The 22827-nt window shown below is 38.3% G+C and overlaps 1 protein-coding gene across 1 annotated transcript in view; it reads right to left on the reverse strand.

Moving 5' to 3' along the window:
• The window catches only part of GlcAT-I (Glucuronyltransferase I), a 34224-nt gene extending 11952 nt beyond the window's left edge, over positions 1-22272 (reverse strand). Inside the window, exons 1-5 of the mRNA XM_067155169.2 lie at positions 21955-22272; positions 5936-5967; positions 5001-5119; positions 3476-3635; positions 2614-2760 (exon numbers count right to left, since the gene is read on the reverse strand). Coding sequence (XP_067011270.2) covers positions 2614-2760; positions 3476-3635; positions 5001-5119; positions 5936-5967; positions 21955-22096 — 600 coding nt within the window. The 5' untranslated portion in view covers positions 22097-22272. The remainder of the gene's footprint in view (positions 1-2613; positions 2761-3475; positions 3636-5000; positions 5120-5935; positions 5968-21954) is intronic.
• Positions 22273-22827: the final 555 nt, after the last annotated feature.

Here is a 22827-nt window from a genome sequence, read left to right on the forward strand (position 1 = left end):
CTCCACGAACAGTGTCTATGTAGAAACTTTTTTAGCAAGTACAAGATAATTGTAACTTATAGGCGGTCTCGAATGAAGGAGGACACCGTTTAAACAATTGGCATGTTGTACTTCAATCATCATTGAAATTCCTGTTCCTTGTATGTGTGTTGTACTGTGTTAAATAAATACAATCAGAATATTATTTTTCACTTTGAAATTGTGTTTGTAAATTTGTAAATAGGCAAATTCGTGTGTGTGCGTTAATACTTCTTGCAGTCTTATGTTGATGTTTGTCTTATTTTCGATAGTGAATTCAAAGGTTGTGGGTTTGAATCCCACTGGTGTCCGTTTGGCCATTTTTGTTCTGTACTTAACATCTCTTCAACACGTACTAAATGTACGTAACACGACCTAATAGGTTGAAAGTCTGATTTGATTAGCAAATTATGCCTATTTTAACCATTTTGCTATAAAACGCTAATTTTGAGAAATTTAGATGCTACGAAAAGCTAAATTTGAAAATCAAAACACTAAATCTCTGATTTTTAAATGCTATAAACCACAAACTCTATAAATCAAGTTCAAAATCAACATTATTTTTCTCAATAGCCAGAAACTCTATTAAATCAAACATTGGTATAATGAACAAATGGTACGTTTTACCTTCGTAAGTCAAAAAACATAACCAAGATAACTAGAAAAAGTCACTGAAAAAAAAAAAGGCCGAGCTGAAAGAGATCTCATTTCCTTGATCTTCTCCACAAAATTTTGTATGTACAGTACAATAAAAAGACATTAAACTACGAAGCCAGCCCCAGTTTCCTGGGTGTGGTGAATGAGTGCTCTTCATTTACTTCTATCCATATAGATGTCTTCTTACATAACCTGCTGCAAATCCAAACCTCATCCAGCTATATCATTTCTAAGCTGATCGATTCATCTCTTCCTTGACCGACTTTTTGATCTTTTGCCTTAAAGAGTTCCTTCTCAAACCACACTCTAGCTGTTCTTTGTGGGTCCATTCTTTTGAGATGACCAAACCATTTCAGCCTGGCTTTGACACAAATCTCTGTAAGGGTTTTTTTTTCATTTGGACAAGAGGGCGTATCTCATCATTTCTTATTTTGTCTCGCCTTGATTTCTGAATCATAGTCCTTAAGAACTTCATTTCCACTTACGAAGACTATTGTCGCCAGATGAAGATAGTCATGAAGAATAACACTGACTGCAATTTTAAAAAATCAAATCTCAAGAGGCTGTATGCGTTGGAGTTGGGACAACAACTCATAAAAGCAATTTCAGAAGACAGGGCAGAGAATGTGTTTGGTTTGGAAAAGACCTATCATTTCAGCTATGGAAAGTGTCTTTATCCAGAGCCACTCCAACTACTGCTTCTACTCTATCACACACAAGAGGAAGATTTCATCAGTGTTTGAAATCCGTTCACACTAAGAAGGAAAAAGACAAGCTAACTAAAGTGACAATGCTTTGCTGCAGATGTTCCAAATATTTCTGCAAGGCTCAATCTACGAAAACTCTATCGAAACCATCTATGAGACTGAAAGTGAAAATGAATGAACAAAAGAATTCCAAGAATATGCGACTTCCCTATCACCATTACATACCAAGCATTACATTATTCTGATTATTGTTTGTGAGAGCAGTCATTGTTAGGTGATTACAACACAGCAAGATAACATGTATTTTGTATTAACACTCAATTAAACTGTTGAAAATAATAGCGGGTAAGTTTTGCTTTCCTTTAAATGTGAAAGTGATGGATCTTACCATGGTAGGTGTGAAATACACCATCGATGTCATCACAGTATATGCATGCTGCATTACTCGCTCTGCCCACTCTATACTACTACGAGGGACTGTGGAAAATCTTCAAATGACACTTGTGATGGTCCGCACTCCACAAGCCTGTGGGATTCTAAAAACCACATACCCTTTTCCCACGATGTTTATCATCACCCCAGAACTGCTCTCGCATTACTACAGGGTGATATCGTGCTTACTTTGTCTTTCAGTCTTCTTCTTTCTTCATTTCTCCTTTATGAACATTCGTACACTTCCAAATCCTTCTTCTTCTGACGAAGGACATCCTCCACATACACTGCCATGCGATCCCAAGATTCCTGGTTTCGTAGCATCACAGAAATAATATTATCTGCTGTCAGTTCTCCAAGTTCAGTTTCCACACATCTTCTCTGTATCATCCAATGGCCGCACACAAAGAAGGTGTAAAAATACTTCATCGATGTCATCACAGTATATGCATCCTGCATCACTCGCTCTGCCCACTCTATGCAGGATTCCGAAAATATCCATGTCATGTTAGAAGCTGTGTTAGGTAGTAATAATAAAAATACTAATAATAATCTGGCCTTAGGTATTCTGTGAAATGATACTGTCTAGTAACCTAATCTAAATATTATATTTTTAAATCATCTAATAGCAAAATCAAGAACTGGGCAATATTGCAAGAAACATTTGTACCTTCAAAAACAAAAATCTCAAAAATAACTTAATTTTTTCCAACATTGAGCATTGATATGAAATGGACGAAGTCCTTCATTGAAATGTGAACAGCATGCCACATTATTGATGTCCAAAATTTATACAAACCTCTTCAAATATTTCCAAACTGTAGGCATTATCATCATCAGCAAAATAAACTACACCTTTGTCCCTATTTGCATCGAGATTCTCCCGAAGCCATTCCAGAGCTCTATTTCTCTGTATCACTCCTCGGGGATACTTCCAGTTAGCATCCTAAAACAAAAAGGCAAACAAACCATCAATTTAAATGAAAATCCATGGCCTGTTAACAGAAAATAATTAAAGTATAATAATTTAGTGCTTGAGACATACATGTACTCTGCTAAACAAAGATCTCAGGAGAATTAAAGCAGCAGAAAAGAGATTCATCAGAACTATGACCAGATGGATAATATCTGAAATGAAGAGAATAGGAAGTGGACAACAACGCTGCTATCTTCAGCATTATAAAGAAGAATTAACTTCAGTGGTACGGAAAGGTAATATGAATGGACAATGTGAGAACTGCAAAGAAATACTTCAAACCTCAAAATAGAACAGTACCTTCATTGCAGACTGGATCACACTTTAGAAACAACGAAAAAATTAAATTTAGATCTTGAATCAGTAAACAACTGGGCAGTAAAGCATGGATTGTTTCTCAAACCTGACAAATCCCAAACAATCCTTATAGCCAATCCATGAATATTATCCAAAGCATATCAAACAACTCTTCCAGTGATACAGATATGGAACAAAGTCATACCTTGCAGTAAAACTAAGAAATCTTGGAAACACTGATGTATTGCAGAATTGCAGTAAATGCAGAAGGTTGCATAAACTAGATTGCAAGGGGCAGTTGGAGCACCAGGTATGATGTATATTCGTCCACATGCCTGTCCTCTTTACATTGCTTAAATGATGTTTACAATGTTGTTAAACACTTCACCTTTTCTTTAAGTTTCCACTTCTTTGGTGTTGCTGCAACAAGCTGTGTATGTGGGATGCCTGAACGCAGGAGTAATTTAGTTACTAGTGAAGTGGGAGATGGTGCATCTTCAACTATAATCCAATGGAAATCAGGTACCAGCATAAAGGTGTGTGATAACCTGAAACAAATATAGCAGGTCATCTAAATATATTCAATAACCCTAAAAATCTTATAAATGACCTTGTTCTCTAATTACAATTACTAACACATACCGGTCTAGGAGCGAGCCTAGCCTGCAGAAGGCTTTGACAAAACATTAAAAATCTGGACTGAACTATGCACTTTGTTAGGGAATTGAAGGACTGACGCACACGTTAGTCATGATGCACCCGTAGTGTGGCAAGATTATCAACGATGGTCACTTGAACAAGCCCAAAGCTGTAGACCAGGTTCAAGACAGGCCCAGAGTACAGACATTTGTCAAGATTGGTGAATTTTTAGGACATCACTGGCAGAGCGTTTGCAGCAGGGATTTGAATGAATATGGTGCTAGGGGTGTGTTCATCAAACACTGGGAACTGTCTACTTGCAGCAGGACTACAAACATGTGTGCGTTTGCCCTGGCTTCCCCTTCTGTCACTACAATGTTGTGCACATCTCCTGTGGTGTCGAGCAAGGATCACTTGAAGAACAGAATGGTACTCTGTTTTGTTTTAACGATAACAGCAGGTTCTGCTTTCATGCACTTGATGGCTGTTTATATGCATGACGTCAAGTGTCATCTCATCCAGAGTGAATTTGTCCCAAACATACAAGCGTAACTCCACACATCACAGTGTAGGTAATGGGCAATAAGCTACAATTCCTGTTCACTGTTGGTGTTTGCAGAGGGTCTGTTCAACAGTGCCCGCTAAATCCAGGACATCGTTCAAGCCATCCGGTGACCATTCCTACAAGAGGAAGATGATGTACTGTTTCAGAGAAGTATAATGTTCATCCACATACTGCTGTTACTAAGTGATATGCTCTCGCTGGTGTTCGACAACTGCCCTGGCTACCATGATTGCCAGATCTCTCTCCCATTGAACATGATTGGGATATGACAGGACATCTGACTGCGTCTCTACAGCCAGATTCTAATCTTGCACAACTGCAACAACAGGTGCAAGAGGTTTGGAACCCTATACCACAGGATGATATTTATCTACAATCGAGAATACAAGTCTGTGTGGCTGCCCAAGAGATGGATGCGCTGTATATTGATGCGACACTAAGCGCATTCAGTACTTGGAAGTATATTGCTTGGTTTGGTCTGTGCTGTTGACCATGTAATGTTATTACCTGCCACTTGAATCATGAATACAGTGACATACACAGTCACAGTGATGCAATTTTTCTCCCCACTATCAGTGCAAGTTCAATGGATGTTGTACTGTAATGGTTCTCAAGTCTCTTTGAATGTTGGGTAACTACAATATGTTACTTGTCAATCAGCTCTTAATAGCAAAGGTCTACAGACCATCAATAAAAACAATATATTTACCTGGTTAATTCAGCTTTCTGGACAGGTCTTGAGTATGTAGGAGTTATGGCATATATTGTAGGACCATCACTATGCAACTGACCGCGAATCTGAGGTTTAGTCTTGTAGCATTCCAGCAGCTGGAAAAACAAGGAACACAGCCTCTATTATTAGAAATAAATTAACCATTACTTGCTATGTAAGCACGCATGGATATTTTATTTTATTCAGTGTATGTCCGAGGATAAGCTCGGCTCGCCTGGTGTAGGTCTCTCTGTTTGACACCCATGGGCGATGTGCATGTCTGGGTGTGGGATGATGATAATGATGATGATGATGAGGTAGGAAGAGGGTGAAATCCAGTATCAGCACATAGCCTATGCCTATCGAATAATACCAAGATGTCTGCTCAGGCTTTACGTCCCCATCCGGCAGATGAACTGCCCAGTGTCATATGACCTCACTCCATATGAACACTGCGGAGAGGTATGGCATTAAATCCAAGCTTTTTTTTTTTTTTTTTTTTTTGCTAGGGGCTTTACGTCGCACCGAAATCCAAGCTTTTGGCATGCAATCTAGTGATTAGTAATTGTATACCACCACCTCGTCTACTCTACTGGCCAACATTCTGATGTTGAAAATGTTTTCTGCCAATGAGACTCAAACCAGCTTACCTTGGTGTCAGGCCATTAAAGAATTGGTGCCTGAATCATAGCTACCAGGCAATTTCATGCATAAAAGAAAGACATAAGTCCAAACTTTTTGGCTTCAGCCTTCATCAGTGGAAGACAGAATAAGAATGGTCCATTATTATATGACTGAATACATATCTGAGGTTTGATGATGATGCTTGTTGTTTAAAGGGGCTTAACATCTACGGTCATCGGCCCCTATCTGAGGTTTAGGTCAGGTGAGAAAAGAGAAAAACTCTCAAACATTTCAAGAAATCTACTTACCGCTTCCTTCAAAAGATCATCAGCACTTGTATCTGAAAAAGGAATGAAAAATACATTTTTAATTTAATAACTTTAAGTAACCCTTAAAAAAATAATGATCAGGTATCAAAATCACAACTATCTACAGGTTTACAATACCATGAGGTACGAACATAAATTATCTCTCTTAGTTCTCTTTGATTAACTGTAACACGAGGTACAACCACGAGAGTATGTTCTGAATTTGGTTCTTTTAAAGATAATAGTAGTGAATTAAACCTAACGGTTATTGATTAGGAGCCTTGACCCTCAAGTAGACTGACTGCTGTTCAAAATTCGCAAGTTAGGCCTAATACCAGGTTGATGAATGGGATTGTTCAAGGGCGATTTCCAGAAAATGTTAAAATTACAGTATTTCATTTCTTCTGAAAACGTAGTTTGAAAATAGCCCTTGTGTTATGAAGTATCTGATGAACCTCACATAGGCTGAATCTGTAATTAGTCTGTTCTCTGCTTTCTTTTGTTAATAAATGGTCATAAAATTACTTTGACTACATAGGACCTACCGAGCGAGTTAGCCGTGCAGTTAAGGGCACGCAGCTGTAAGTCTGCATCCGGGAGATAGTGGGTTCGAACCCCACTCTCAGCAGCCCTGAAGATGGTTTTCCGTAGTTTCCCATTTTTACACCACGCAAATGCTGGGGCTGTACCTTAATTAAGGCCATGTCTGCTTTCCTATCCCGTCATTGCCACATGCATCCATGGAATGTGTCACAAGTGAACAATGTAGTGGAAGTGGAAAGTGTTTATTGAAGACTTTATTATTGTAAAGTGTGGTGATAATGTTTTATTTGTAACGACCTAACCTGTACAGTGTAATATTTCATAACATGTGGTAGAATAGTAGAATTCAGTTCTATATTTACTGGAAGTATCCAGAAATTTTTGTCACATGAATTTTTGAACTGGGTGTGTTGCCTTTTGTTGGTTATGTGTTCTAGAAGGCATTTTCTAACTATTCTGGAAATGGAAGATTCGCGAACGTGCGTATTCAAGAAACTTATTTAAAGTTCGCGACTGAAAGTAGGAGTTGTGATTGGTAAACCTAGGTGGCGATAGGCGGACTCATGCATTCTGATTGGCTACTCCAAGGCCAGGGTTTACCTTTATAAGAGCGCGAGGCACCTTTCGTAATTAATTCTGTCGGTTTTGTCTTGGCCTGGTCTGCCTTAGTCTGTCTGAAGTTTTACGTCCTGTGCGATGCCTCACTACCGGGGTTGGGCCACCTTCGGGTAAGCACTCTTGAATTCCATTCCGGCTAAAATTTCCGTAATGTTCGGTTGCTACTTCGTATAGGAGTCTGCCCTAGCCTAACCTAGATTCGCCAGATTAATTATTTATGACGCCTTAGCTTTTCAGCTGGGCTTGCCTGTTTGTTTTCGAGGCATTCCCATTTCTGGTTTCACCAAATATGTAGATTGTAGTTTAATATATTTAACTTGAGGTTTGCCTCTGGTAGTTCAGTGTCACTTGATGTACGCTAGAGTTTTGGAGAGTATGTTTACTTCACTGTAAATTGCATTGTACAACTGGATTTGTAACTAGATGTATAGTTGGTTTGAAATTTTGAACTTGTAGGAACGTATTATCAAAGAACCACTGAGTTATGTGTATCACAGAGCATACAGTTCGTAAGTTCCAAGTTGGCGGATTTTGTTCGGAATGTATTTGTAAAATCCATTTGCAAATATTATTTTTCAAATTTAAGGATCACGGTTGATTATTTCGGATTCTGCAATCTAAGCCATGTCCATGCCATCGGTAAGTCCTAGCTCCTTCCATCTTCCTGGTTTACTGTCCACTAGTTGGCCCTACTGATATTTACGCATGTTGTTGTCGGCGGAAATCCGCGTAGTTCCAGCTGATGTTCAACTGTGTGTGAAGATTTTTTGGTACTGCGCAATGGCACTTACCTTCCTTTACTGTGTTTACTGTTTTGTTTAGTGTAACCGCTGTAATAAAGGTTACAGAATGAATATAAACAATGAATTGTACTGAACAATACGTTTCGGAGATGACACTGATTTGATAACAGAAAGAGCTAGAAATCCTGTTAAAGAAAATTAATTGTCATCTAGGAGAGCAATTTCCTACTGGTTGTAGTGTGACCACAGAGCATGATTTCACTCTCAGAGAAAAAGCTTGGAGAAACAATGAGAGTAAAGTGAAGAGCTGTGGCAGATAATGTGTTGAGTGTGTGCTTGCAGTTAACTCTGTAGATGTTCTTAATGAATGTTACTGACAGTTTATACTTTCTATGTTGAAGAGCAACTGACACAAAATCTGAAGGTTGTGGGTTCAGATCCCACTGGTGTCCGATTGGCCAGTTTTGTTCTGTACTTAACATCTCTTCAAGACGTACACGTACGTAACAAGAGCTAATAGGTTGAAAGTCTATTCTGATTACAATGCGGTTGTGAAAATTCAATATCCATTGACTTGGCCCACAACAGGCGACTTGCAAGCACTGTACAGTGTGATGGTGGTAGTGCCAGACCTGCAGCTTAGATCCTTTCCAACAGAACAAAGATGGCCTAGGCCACCATAGCTCAATTGGTAGGGCAAATGACGCAAAATCGGGAGGTTGTGTGTTCGGATCCCACTGGTGTCTGGTTTGCCATTTTTGTTCTGTACTTAACATCTCTTCAACACTTACTACATGTACGTAACATGACCTAATAGGTTAAAAGTCAATTTCTATTAATTTTCTCTGTTATGTGACAAAAGACCACAAGAGGCAAGGAGTAACTAATCCCTTGACCAAAGATGGTGCACACAAAGAAATGAGGTTGTCAAACCATCCATCATGGCGAAGTGCATATGCATTAGAAAAACACACTCAGTTTAAAGCTGTATAATCTTCCTGATGCCATATCATTTTTCAAATGATAATTCCAACCTAAAATCCACTGGGATATAAACCTTAGCATCTGGGTGGGAAGACAGGAGCTACACCACTGAGTTAATTATGTTTTTGCATTCCGTATCCCTAGATTTCATATAAATAACCCCTCTGACCATGAGAGAAGCACTCAGCATTCACCAGTCCGAGAGGGTAAACCTGCGACAGTCGACGCCAAGAAGAGAAGAGAAGTTCAAGTACTGGGCAATATGGCTTGAGAGATAGGAAAGGCAAAAGTTGTGAAAACTTTGAGTTAAATAACAGAAATGCTGTAGTCAACGCAGGTGACGGGAATATTGTGACACCGTGCATTAGCGATTTTGAAGGTTTTTAATGAACTTCTGTAAAGGAGATTAAAGTCTGTCTATCTAGTCTGTTAATACGATCTTTGGTTACCTGACCACGGGGAAAACATTTGGTTTGCGGGTGAGAAGGTGAGACGAGCATTATCTCTTCCCACAGATATACAGGGACAAACACCTGGCCGTTAGACATTAGTAGCTTCATGCGGTCCAAGCAATGAGTGAGGTTATAATTTTGTGCACCATATCTTTTCATTTCGGTATGTTTCAAAGTGTTATTGTATTAGATTATAATTTATCAGAAGAAGAATTAATTTGCACTGCATCATCAAAAAGGTGCAGAGTCAGTGTAATTGATTAGTATCTAAGTGAACAATGCCACCTATCATTATGAGGCACTAAGTCGGAGGTTGCTGGCTTGCTAAATGCAGCTAAAATGATGCCACAAAAGTCAGCACAATTACAGGTCTGTCTAATTCCAATATTATGTCTTTGTAGTTGCCTTTCCTACCTCTCTCAAGCCAATACGGCTTTCAAGATCCCAAGTCTGTCACCAAGTTCTTGAATTAGTTAGTTAAACATGACACCGCATTGTGTATGTGACATGTGTAGAATTAAGTGTGTTGTGATGATGATTTTGTGTCACATCCCCAGAAAGCGTGCCAGGAAACACTGTAGGTGCGATTTTCGGTCATGTGTAGCCGCGAGGCATAGAATTTTGTTTATTTTCTTAAAATGTGAAATTAAATATTACAATAAAAATCAGTTAAATATGTTCATGCCAGTAAAAGTTGTAATAATGATAAAGTAAAGATAATAATTGTAAGTGTGAAAAGAAAATCCACAGCCTGTTTCCAGTCATTCGACTGGGCCAGGAATGGAATGAATTAAGCCCCCATCTAGCAGCGAGGATAGGAAATGTGCCAGCTGCCAAAGCCTGTCACACTCCTCTGGGGCAATGACAAATGACAGATGATGAAATGAAATGTTAATGGAGAGTATTGCTGGAACGAAATATGACAGGGAAAACCGGAGTATCCGGAGAAAAACCTGTCCTACCTCCGCTTTGTCCAGCACAAGTCTCACGTGGAGTGACCGGGATCTGAACCACGGTATCCAGAGGTGAGAGGCCAGCGCGCTGCCGCCTAAGCCACGGAGGCTTTATAAATGTGATAAAGTCTAATAATAATAATAATCATAATAATAATAATAATAATAATAATAATAATAATAATAATAATAATAATAATAATAATAATAATAATAATAATAAGGATAACAACAGGCTGACAAAGAAAATTCTAAATCTAGCTCTAACCCTGAAAATCCGCAACAATTGGTTAGCAGAAATTCAAGAAGATCTACAAGAAATGGGTATTGAGGATGAAACCATTCAAGATAGAATGAAATTTAGAAGCTTAGTAAACAAACATAAATTTGCAGAGAAACTAACAAGAAATACAGGCTAGACAGAAACACGCAGAAAGGAACACAGTGAAAAAATGAAGAGATATTGGGAAGAAAAGAAGAAGAAACATTGTGCAAAATAAGTTCAAACGCGCTCCACAGCTGGGCACAACGAATCAAAAAAATAAATAATAATAATAATAATAATAATAATAATAATAATCACGTTAGGCATAAATTGAGATGATAATAATAATGCATTCAGCAGTTGTTTCATATCAAAATCCACAGAAGTGAGATAATATTTGGCATTTGGAAATTTAATTTTGTGACACCGTGCATTTGAGTAGTAGTGTCACGGCATGCTGTTTTGCTCCTGAGGTCTGGGAGAATTTTGAGAAGCTATTTTGAGATTATTATGAAGTTGTCTGATTACAGGATGACTCGTACTTAAAAATTTATCAAGCTCCAGAAGAAAATGGATCAGAATGAGGAATGAAATATTTATGAGGATAATTGGAAAGAAAGTTTGAGGCAGAGTAAGCTCTGTATTTTATGAGTGGTAATTTCTAAACAGGATGCGGAAGAGAAAATGCCCTGTACTTTCATGAAGAGGAATTTTTGTGACAAGGTAATGTGTAATGTTTCCGAGACAGGTTCTATAAGAGGAGCGACATCCTGTAGCGATACTGAAGTATGTTAAACAGAGCGATTGAAAAATGTAAGGGTTGTCAAATCCAAATAAGTGCGTTGTAACACATATTTTAAGTACAAGTGATATTCTGCCATGATTATTTTACGTAAGACTGTAGATAACGTCAGTTACGTCAAGCTGACAGTTCCATTTGATACCAGCGAAGTACATTTTGTTATAACTGACCTCAAAAACAAAATACATTCTTACACACAGTTGAGGTAATACTTGGTTATTGGAAACTGAATTTTATTCTGTATCTTTAAGAGGCGAAAAACATCGTGAACTGGAAATATTGTGGCTGGTGAGCGAGTTTACAATGACATGTTTGGAGTGTTAACACTGCAGGGTATTTGCAGCCTCACACTATGCTGAGAATATCGAGGTGGTTGTGATTATTGTTTTCATTAATATCACGTAATATCAGACAAGATTTAAGTTTACTTTTATTTAGCGAACTTCACTTAACGAGTTTGAATTTTAATGAGTGATAGATTGAACTATTCAAACCCGTTATTAAATTCTGATTTCACACTTTATTGTAGGAAATGAACATAGTAAATAGTATTCAAGATTCAAGTTCATTTCTGTAGAGGATTTTATTTCATGGGTTTGAACGTCAATCAGAATTAGACTGAAATATCCGGACATTGTTTTAAATTTTCGATTTCGCCCGACAGTATCAGTGATATGTTGGCTCAGCATGCTGCATGTACAAGATTACTGTTAGTGATGTGTAGACATTTTAGTGTTGGCTCAACAATAATGTACATGATTACTGTTAGAGGTGTGTAGACACTGTAGCATTAGCTGAACAATAGGAACAGGATGCTGTTTGTACATAGCCAAGTCATAGATAGGTCATTTTCATTAATCGACTTGAACGATCATATTGTCTGAAGTAGTGGATGCAGGTATGGAAGACATTAGCAGATACTGTTTAGGCCATGTTTTGGCATAACCTTTACTAGCTGGAAAGTGCTCCCATAACAGTGTTGCATCAGTATTGGCTTAAATGTAAGGGTTGTCCCACATGGAAACCCGGCTAATGGAGACTGGTCCCTACTACTTAGCCATGTGCGTTCAAGCTCGATGACCTTTCATTTTCTATTTTAAACTGTTTTTCTTTTACTTTGAGATTTATTGTTCGGGTGTACGGTACGATACGCAGTGTGTTGACACTCAGTTAATTTCTTTGTATTGAGGAATTCACACCACGAATACGGTTCTGATTCGTCAGCTGTTATAATATTTTATTTTACATTATTTACATTACTTAGGTGAGACATTGGTCTATCGATCACTTGTAGTTTAGTTTAAGGGGACAAGTATAGGTAGACAGATTTGTAATTGTAGTTATGTAGAATTGGAAAGATTTCTTTATATATATATATATATATATATAGAGAGAGAGAGAGAGAGAGAGAGACACCTCGTAAACAAGGTCTCTGTATTAGAAGGTACTTCAGGTAGAATTGCGCAATTAGTTCTAAAACTCTCTAAGATATACGAAATGCACATTGTGCAAGTATATGCGCCCACATCAAGCCATTCAGACGAGGAGTTAGAATTCTTTTATGAGAGTCTATATGAAACCTGTGAGAAGGGGAGTGACTGTGACTTTCAAATAGTAATGGGTGACTTCAATGCAAAGGTTGGAACCTGTAAGACTGGTGAAACTGTTATTGGAAACTATGGGATAGACGAGAGAAATGAGAGAGGGGAGAGATTGGTCCAGTTTGCCGAGTACACCAACATGCGTAAAATGAACACATTCTTTAAGATATACCCAGGGCGTAAATGGACATGGAGAAGTCCCAATTTTGAATTCACCGATGAGATCGATTTTGTTCTCTCTAACTCCCTCAAATTATTAAAGATGTATCAGTCCTCAACAGATTCAATACTGGTAGTGACCACCGACTAGTAAGGGCTAGAGCCGAGTTAAACATTAGGGAACATCGACTTAAACTAGTGCGGGAGAAAAAGAAACAAATAAATCTTATAAACATCTAGAAGAAAATAAAGAGAAATTCCATCAAGCCCTTCAACAAAGCCTACATGAAACAACTGGTGAAAATCTGGCAAAAATGCTAATGGATACGGCTGAAGTAATTGGAGGGTTGAAAAAGAATAACACTCGTGATAAGAAACTCAGTGACGATACCAGGAACCTGCTAAAGAGGAGGAGAGAAATGAAAATTCAGTCTGACTGTGACAAAATACAGTACTCTGAGCTGTGCAAAACCATAAGAAAGAGAATTAAAACCGACTTAAAGAAATTCAATGAAGATACTCTAAGGACTTGCTTATCTGAAAAAACAAGTTTGAAGTCTGCTAAAAGGAAGCTACAGATCGGGAAGAAGCAATTAATTGCATTAGATGGGGACAACGGACGAATTACTGATAGGGAAGAACTTCTTGAGTTCATCAGGAACTGACTTATCCAACATTTCCCAAGTCCCGGAAGTTCTCCCATCTGAGATCAGACAGACTATAAACAGTATGAAAAAGGAATCAGTCGCAGGTAGTGATAACCTTTCAGTTAGCGTTCTCAAACTTGCTGGTGATGAAACTTTAAGCCACTTGGCAAAAATATTCACGTCTTGTCTACACAATAAATTCATCCCTCCATCTTGGAACAGAGCAATGATAATTCTCCTGCACAAAAAAGGGAATATACATGACATCAGAAACTATCGTCCTATTAGCTTGCTTTCGGTCCTTTACAAGGTTTTCACCAAGGTAATGACAAATAGAATCAGTTCAACGCTTGATTTTGCTCAACTAATTGAACAAGCAGGTTTCCGCCGAGGTTTTGGAACAATCGACCACATACTCAACCTTTGTGAAGTTATCAGCAGAAGTAATGAATATCAAATGCCGCTCTGTCTAGCCTTTGTGGACTTTGAAAAGGCTTTTGACTTGGTGAGCCACGCTGCTGTTATGCAAGCCTTAGCTGAACACGGCGTCGATGCTGCCTACATAAGAGTTCTCCAGCATATCTACGAAACCTCTTCAGCCTTCGTGAACATCAATGTGCCAACCACGGATTTTCCCATTCAAAGAGGTGTTAAGCAAGGTGACCCCATATCTCCCAAGCTCTTCTCAGCAGTATTAGAAATGGCCATGTCAAAAATCAACTGGCAAAGCACAGGAATCAAAATCAATGGGAAAAGGCTGAACAATTTAAGGTTTGCAGACGACATTACACTTTTGACCAATGACATCGATGAACTACAAACTCTAATACAAGATCTTCTCTCAGCCTGTCAAAAAGTGGGACTATCCATGAACCTTTCTAAAACCAAAGTAATGCTCAACAAATGGGCCCCAGCAGGAAAACTGCATGTGGGAAACACCACATTACAACAGGTCAATGAATTTGTCTATCTTGGGCAACTTGTAAACATGAAAGGGGACTTAAGACCGGAAATCTTCCGACGTATCAAACTAGGATGGCAAGCCTACGGAAGAAATTCTTCAATCTTCACATCCAACATGCCACCCCACCTAAAGAAGATAGTCTTTGACCAGAGTGTTCTCCCCGTACTGACTTACGGTTGTGAAACCTGGACATTGAGCGAGTTTGTTAAGCAAAAACTCAGAACAACCCAAAGAGCTATGGAACGGTTCATGCTAGGCTTGACGAAGAAAGACAGGAAGAGAGCAGATTACATCAGGTCAGTGACATTTTAGAAAGGGTGTTTACCCTAAAATGGCAGTGGGCAGGCCATGTTGCTCGGAGAACTAATGGTAGGTGGACAAAGCTTGTGCTTGAGGTGTCCGAAAGATCATCTCAGACCAAGGGGAAGACCACCGGACAGATGGGATAAAGACATCCGGAAGATTACTGGGATCAATTGGCAGAACATCGCTCAAGGCCGTCCCAGATGGAGAGAACTCATGAAAACCTACCTTGCTCCGGACTTAAAGAGGCCACATCGTAAAAACGAGAGAGAGAGAGAGAGAGAGAGAGAGAGAGAGAGAGAGAGAGAGAGAGAGAGAGAGAGAGAGAGTGTGTGTGTGTGTGTGTGTGTGTGTGTGTGTGTGTGTGTGTGTGTGTGTGTGTGTGTGTGTGTGTGTGTGTGTGTGTGTGTGTGTCCAACAGAAAAATGTATACACTCTTTGTTAGACGATATCGGGATATGGACATTGTCAACTGTTATCGTTGTTTTTAAATGTTGTAATATGTTCTTTCGCTCAACAAATGTCAGTACTTGCATCATGATAGTAGGAAAACAAAATGGCCGGAGCACGCTTGACGTTCGAGCAACAAAAGTACATTCTGAAGTGGTTTATCAGGTTTGATAATACTGTTGAAGTCCAAGATCAGTGGAGGAGGGAGTTTGAAACAGAACCCCCCAACACGCCTAACAATTAAACGCATTACTGGGAAGTTAAGATGCATGGTGCAATTTGTGATATTCACAAAGGAAGATCGGAAAGAACGCGCACAGCTACCAGTCCTGCTTCGTCAGCTCACGAGTTGGAAAGTTTTGCTAATTCTCCACAGAAGTCTGCTATGCAATGTGCACGGGAAGTGCGGATTAGCAGTACAAGTGCACGATGAATTTTGAAAACAGCTAAGTGGAAAGTTTACATCCCACGATTACTGCATGCGCTTAATGAGGACGATCCTGATCATTGAATGCAATTTTGTGAATGGTATCAGCAAATGGTAACCCAAGATGAACAATTTCTGACGAAGTAAGTGTGGTCTGACGAAGCCCAGTTTAAACTTAATGGAACAGTGAATCGACATAACTGTGTCTACTGGGGTCCGAAAAATCCGCATGTTCATGTGGACAAGGCGGTCAATCTACCAGGGGTTAATGCCTGGTGTGGACTGTCGTCGAGGGGCTTACTAGGACCCTTCTTCTTTGATGGTACTGTCACTGGAGCAGTGTACTTGGAAATGTTACGCATATTAATTTCACCAGCTGTACGTGCGCTTTATGGAACCGATGATGAAGTCTTCTACCAACAGGACGGGGTGCCACTACCATATAGCAGTACGAGTTTTCCTGGATGACAATCTGTCAGGACATTGGATTGGACGATGAGGGCCCATTGAGTTCCCCCCATGGTCGCCAAATCTTACCCCTACGGACTTTTACTTGTGGGGAACTGTGAAAAGTTAAGTCTATCGACGTAAGCCACGCACACTGGAGGCCCTTCACCAGGAGATTACAGCGGCATCTGCAGAGATCCCCATTGACGGACATAGTTGCAGTGACTGTTCATCGTTCTGCTATGTGTCTGGCAGTCAACGGTGAACATTTTGAACATCTCATGTAACCATATGTTTAACTAAAGTACTACATGTGTAATCAAAATTTAAATGTAAAAAAACCCACACAATAAATAGTATTTATTCCGTAAAGAGTGTATGCATTTTTCTGGCGGACCTTGACTTCAGTGTAAATCTGAAATTCTATATGTTGAAGGTCAGATTTTCCATGGATCGTGTGGGTTAACTCTCAGTTATCATTTGGGCCACTGTTGCCCGATATTCAGGCTTTCTGTTCCTTTTCAGGTTTTGCCGTCCATAAATTTCATATTGTAGTTAATGTACCCCAAACAGATGTTCAGAACCAACAGACGAACCAACAACACTTGATTGCAGGAAATTAGCTTCATTTTCCGTATCAAATTCTATTACAAAGACTTATAACAATAAAAATCTTCCACCTTTTTGATACTTATATTTGCATTTTAGCAAATTAATTCATTATACACAATACATGTTTCGTTCTTTTTTAGAACATCTTCAGCTGTTTATATAGCTTAGGTGATTCACTAAGTGTTTATCTTTAAGTACATTATAATCAGGTACCTTGTTCTTCTTAAATATTACGTAAATATGAATTGAATTAAAATGAATTAAAAACAATGTGGTGGTTAAATGGGTTAGTGAAATGAGATGGAATGGGTGTACTTATAGTTAGCCTATTTTAAAAACTATTTCTATTCATCTGAACAGTTGTTGTTAAAAAGTTTCCAGCATTTTTTCACTAAAATATTTTGCTTGTCTTCAAGTAAAACGTTTTTTAAAAAATTAGTGACTTTCCTTTGACACTGTTCTGAATATTGTTAAGAGTTCACTTCTTTCACTCCCTCCAAGGTGGCTGCTACGGTATTTGTTTTTGAACTTACATATATGTTTAGACCTTATTATTACATCAAATTCTCCACTTCCTAATGACAGTTGGGAGGTGGTGATTATTGTTTTAAGAGGAACTACAACTACAACTGGGTAATCATCCTCTCTCCCCACAATCTAGATAAATCTATATGAAAAATCTCTGAATTGTTTGTAGTTTTCTTCTTGACATGATGTTTCAATAAGCCTATTTTTAATGGGCTGTGGGAATGATTTAGGATGCATATTCCCCCTTTAACAGCAGATAAGAATTACGCTTTCCCAATTAGTTTCTTGGAATTACAGCTGCAGTACTTGCTTTGACAGTGAAAGGTTTCCTGCATTCCACTGGGGATTAGATCCAGCTATCTCAATATATCCACAGGAAAGTACCAGTTTACACTTAGAAAGTGTCTTGGAAGGTTGGTTGTAATTTACTGTGAATTAAAATTCTTTCTAATTACCGACATTTAAAGGTGTTTTAACATTTTCTTTGTAAAAAATGTCCCTTTTCACTTGTAGAAAAATGGACAGTGAGTGACATGTTTTTATAGAAAAAATTACTGATGATTATTTTTATATCTAGAACTGTGGAAAAGTGGTCTGTCTAATGTGTAAAGCATTTTTTAAAGAATACAACATCAGGTGTCATTATGGCTTTTTTTTTTTTTTTTTTTTTTCAATTCGCTTTATGCCATACTGACACAGACAGGTCTTACACTGATGATGGGATAGGAAAGAGTTAGGAGTGGGAAGAAAGCTGCAATGGCCTTAAGGTACAGCCCCAGCATTTGTGTGGTGTGAAAAAGGGAACCCAAGGAAAACCAGAGGTACCAGAGAGCCACTCACTCTGTTCAGATTATAACTCTAAGCACAAATCTGTATATAATAAATACAACTGAGTATATGGAAGGAAAATATTTCAAATTTATTTACAAGTCTCACAAATCTGTATAAATTACAATAAATACAATGGAGTAGTATGGAAGGAAAATATTTAATATTTATTCATCCAGACCTGGTGAATGAGATTAATGGAAATCGACTATAGCCCACTGAGAATGGGAACTAAATCCATACGAATCATGGTAAACCGTCTAGCTTTTGCAAATGACATCACCATTCTGTTGACCGACGTAGAAACCGCTAGGATTCAAATCGATCATTTACAGGAAATTGCCGAACAAACCAGTCTGCAGATATCATTTGAAAAAACAGAAGTAATGATTAACATCAAAGACTCACCACCAAAACTTCGGACGAAATAGGGGGACGTCAGGCGAGTAGAAAAATGTAAGTACCTGGTTGAGATCATCATGAAAAATGGACTAGATAAGGAAGCACTTAGGGAACGAATATGCAAACTTGAAATAGCCTACCAAACATCACATACGATCTAGCCTACAATAAAAAATACCTTTCCCAAAATACTAAGATAAGTCACTATGAAACAGTTCTGAAGCCAGTAGTTATGTATTCATCCAAAACCCTATCACTAAATGCCAGAAATGGACTCCTTGAAGAACTGGAGAAAAAGGAGTGCAGAATAATTACAGGAATCATGGGATCCAACTATAAGAATGGCATCCAGCAAAAAATAATCCAATAAAGAAGTCTATAGCAAAACAGAGAAAATTACAGACAGGATCCGCAAAAAACGGGCACGGTTTTACGGTCACCTCAAATGAATAGACAGAAACAGGTTGACCAAACAGATCTTTCACCTAGGCCTATTTGATTCAAAACCTAAAACCATGATGCCTTGGTTTAGAAACACCAAAGAAGACCTTCAAGTGCTACAAATCAAACCAGAAGACGCCTTTGACAAAAGTCTTATACGAAAAAAAATAGTGACGAACGGGCTAAACCGAGACTAACAACCGAAAAGAAGACATGGTGTCCCTTGGACAGTGGAACACAAGCAGGCCTACTCAGAAAGAATGAGGGAATTCTGGGCTCAAAAGAAAGCAAAGTTCACTGCCAAATGTAACAAGACAATGCGGTCCTCGATGGCCCCAGCGAATAAATAATAATAATTATTGGTCTCACCACAAAATACAAATGTTCACGAAACACAAGAGGAAAATACAGCTGTAGTTCGCATTAGTTACTCTACAGAGTTGCACATTTATTATCCACAAAAGGGGAATCCACTTTCTAATGGGGAGTTTGAAAAGAACTGTCTTGTTTCTGTAACAGAAGAAATATGTTCCAAAGGAACAACTGATAAATTTGGTCAGCTTATTGTGGAGTACAATGATGATGAAAACAGATAAATCTGAGGGTAATTAGTGCTCAAGTGTGCAAAAAAATCAAAATCATTCAAGTGCTTTTTGATGGTTCTGGCTGAAAGTAATGATGTTTGTGATACCACACAACTTTAAATTTTATTTGAGGTACTGACAAAGCATGTAAAATAAGCTGGCATCTTTACAAAGCATCCACTGAATTACAACAGGCAAGGATTTGTTTCTCTAACTGAGTAAAACTTTGAAGGATATGATGGATTGACATCTGTTAATAACAGATAGAACAAAGAATAAAAATGGTCTAAAAACCAGATTAATTGAAAGAATAAGAAATGAACTTACTAACAGAAATACTGATATGCCTCTTGAATTACACTATATTTTGATCAACAAGCACTTAAGTAACGAATTTATAACATGTGATGACCAGAGTGACATCTACAATTAATTACATTTGAACACACGGGGTCAACCATAGTGTGTTCCAATCATTTTTGGCTAAAACTTACAGTATTCTGAATCTGGTGATTTTCTTTATCATAGTGAAGTACACTGATGTAGTCCTAGGCCTAATATCCTGCAATGCTTCTTTCAACTTCATGAACTTGAAACCGAAAGTGGTAGAATTAGATGACGAGGACTACATGTGGGATTTAGTGATACCTAGAGATTTAATACAACCTTTAAAAGTTTTGAAAAAGGGATTAGAAGAGGAAGGCAGGGTTTTAAATTAAGCGTTTGGTTATGTGTTAACGTTCCAAAACCAACTTAAATTTTTTGAAAGTAATAAGAGAACGGAGAGTTCTCACACTCTTCATGTTGTACTGAGCTTGAACAAGTGAACTAAACAGCACAGTGCCACATGATTGATTTATAAAGTTAATTTTGACTTGTTGAAGATGGAGTCTGAAAACAGATTTAAAAACCTTTCTCTGAATGTGGAGAAAATCTGTTTGTTCAAAAATCCACCTGAGTTCAGTGATGCACCTGTACAACTACCGACATATGGAATTAATTGAACGTCAGTGTTGTTCCCAATTAAAGGACAAATTTGCAGAACGAAATCTTATTACTGGTGCATATTTGCAAGTACCCACATTTGTGAACAAACATTTTCAAGAATGAAGATGATAAAACCAAAATAATGTTCCCACATCACTGATGAACACCACACATTCCACTCTGGGGCTAGCTGTGTCAAATCTATCTCCAGATATTTCAACACTATTACTTCATGCAATGACCCAGGACATGTCATTAATTGGCAAGTTTATTCAAAGTTAGAGAGTACTGTTTGCTGTATTGTGCATCTGGTTATTGTTCTCATACTGCCGAAAAGTCATCTGTGAGGGGGGTAGGTGGTTGAAGAAGGGGACAGGGGTGAATATGAATTTGAGGTCTAAACAATCATGACTTATGTCCACATCTTCATCTAGAAACTCAAGGGTTTCCTCTGATTCAGAAGAATGAAAGGGTCAAGAATGACAGAGATACAAACCAGGAAAGATAGGGGAAGAGAGTCACACATGCTGCACTGGCTCAGGGACAAACACCCAGCCTCTCAACACATTAGCCCCTGGAGGCAGACCAATGTGTTGATATATTTGTGTGTTATTGTGTGGGTGGGAGGTAGAGGAGTGAAGGGGTGGGGGAAGAAGCGTTTCTGCCGTTTGTTAAGAAATCTTCCATCCAGCACGCTCACAAATTAAGTTGAATACCCCTGATCTATCATATTTAACTGCTGTCGCATTAGGTTAAAGTAGCTTCGAAATGCAATCCCCAGAAACACCAAACAAGTTTTTATAAGGATATTATTGATTTTATGACAAAATTCTGGACTGAACCTATAATTTAAGCACAATAGCAATGGCAATCAAAGTACTGGAGGCAAACTGAAATAAAAGACAGCCTACAGGATTTTTGTGTTATTTTGTACAGTATAAGGTCAATTGCTATACAAAGCAGATATAACCAAGTAGATTTGTGTCTGCTGATTTGCTCTATTTTTAATAGCACTATATGGTAATGATGTTGACTGACTTATCATTTAAATTTGATTTATCTGGGTACAGCAATCATACCCCATACATAAATTTTAGAAACATTCTAGTCATAAACACATGCTATAAAAGTAATGTAACCCTTACTGAATTTCTACCATAAACACAAATATTCTTTAAGTTCAATAACACTATTCTTGAAGAAATTACACAAAACCCCAAAAAATTATGTCTAATGGATATATTGGTGAAATGTTTTAGAAATCAGAACTCTGGCTTACCAATGCGGTGGTCATACTGGTACAACCAATAAACCATCCCTGCAACTAGTGAGAAGATGACTATTACGAATAACTTCTTCCTGTATCGTCTTCTCATATCCTGGCAGGGCAAAGCTGCGTTTCCTGAACTGTCACTTGACATTGCTATAACAGTTTATTTTTTTTACTACATAAAATTATATTACATAAAATAAACCACTCCAGAACAGTTCACCGAAAGTTATACATGTTAGCCGAAAGGTCTTGTTTGTGTACACAGTCAAATCTTCAACTGTATAAAAAATATTTGTCTCCCAAACACCGAATGCCAAGGTTATGTCGCGGTTCTGAAATGCCAACACATGACATCAACACAACTTATCGCAGTACTCGCCTTCTTTTATTTCTACCTCATCTCTCTTTGTCTTCACGCACTCATCTTCTTTGCCGCCTTAACGCTTAACCTCAGATAAGTATTTATCTAAATCTATAAACATAAATGGAACATGAACAATAGTATTAATATTGTCAGCTGATAACCGCCGTCATAAGCTTGACTAACAGCTGATCATTTATAAGCGAGACATAATACCGGGAACGTAAATAAACGCATCGAAATGTATTCGTTTCGTCGTTCTTGGTCTCTGCGGGTCAACGAACCACACCTGTGCTCATTGGCATCTAGTCACAAAAATTGTGAATGCGCTACATCTTCCTCCCTGTGATCAAATACAGTAGTCTCTACTGATCTCTCAGCGCCTGCTCAAAAGCCCCGCGAAACCCAATGCAGTCTATGAGTTTGGAAAACGAAATATGTACCTATTCTGTTCAACCTGTTTGTTGCGCTTCAGTTTTGAACGATTTTGCACCGTGGTATGCATCGCTTAGCGGAGT

The sequence above is a fragment of the Anabrus simplex genome, chromosome 11, assembly GCF_040414725.1.
Source record: "Anabrus simplex isolate iqAnaSimp1 chromosome 11, ASM4041472v1, whole genome shotgun sequence".
NCBI classification, from domain to species: Eukaryota; Metazoa; Arthropoda; class Insecta; order Orthoptera; family Tettigoniidae; genus Anabrus; species Anabrus simplex.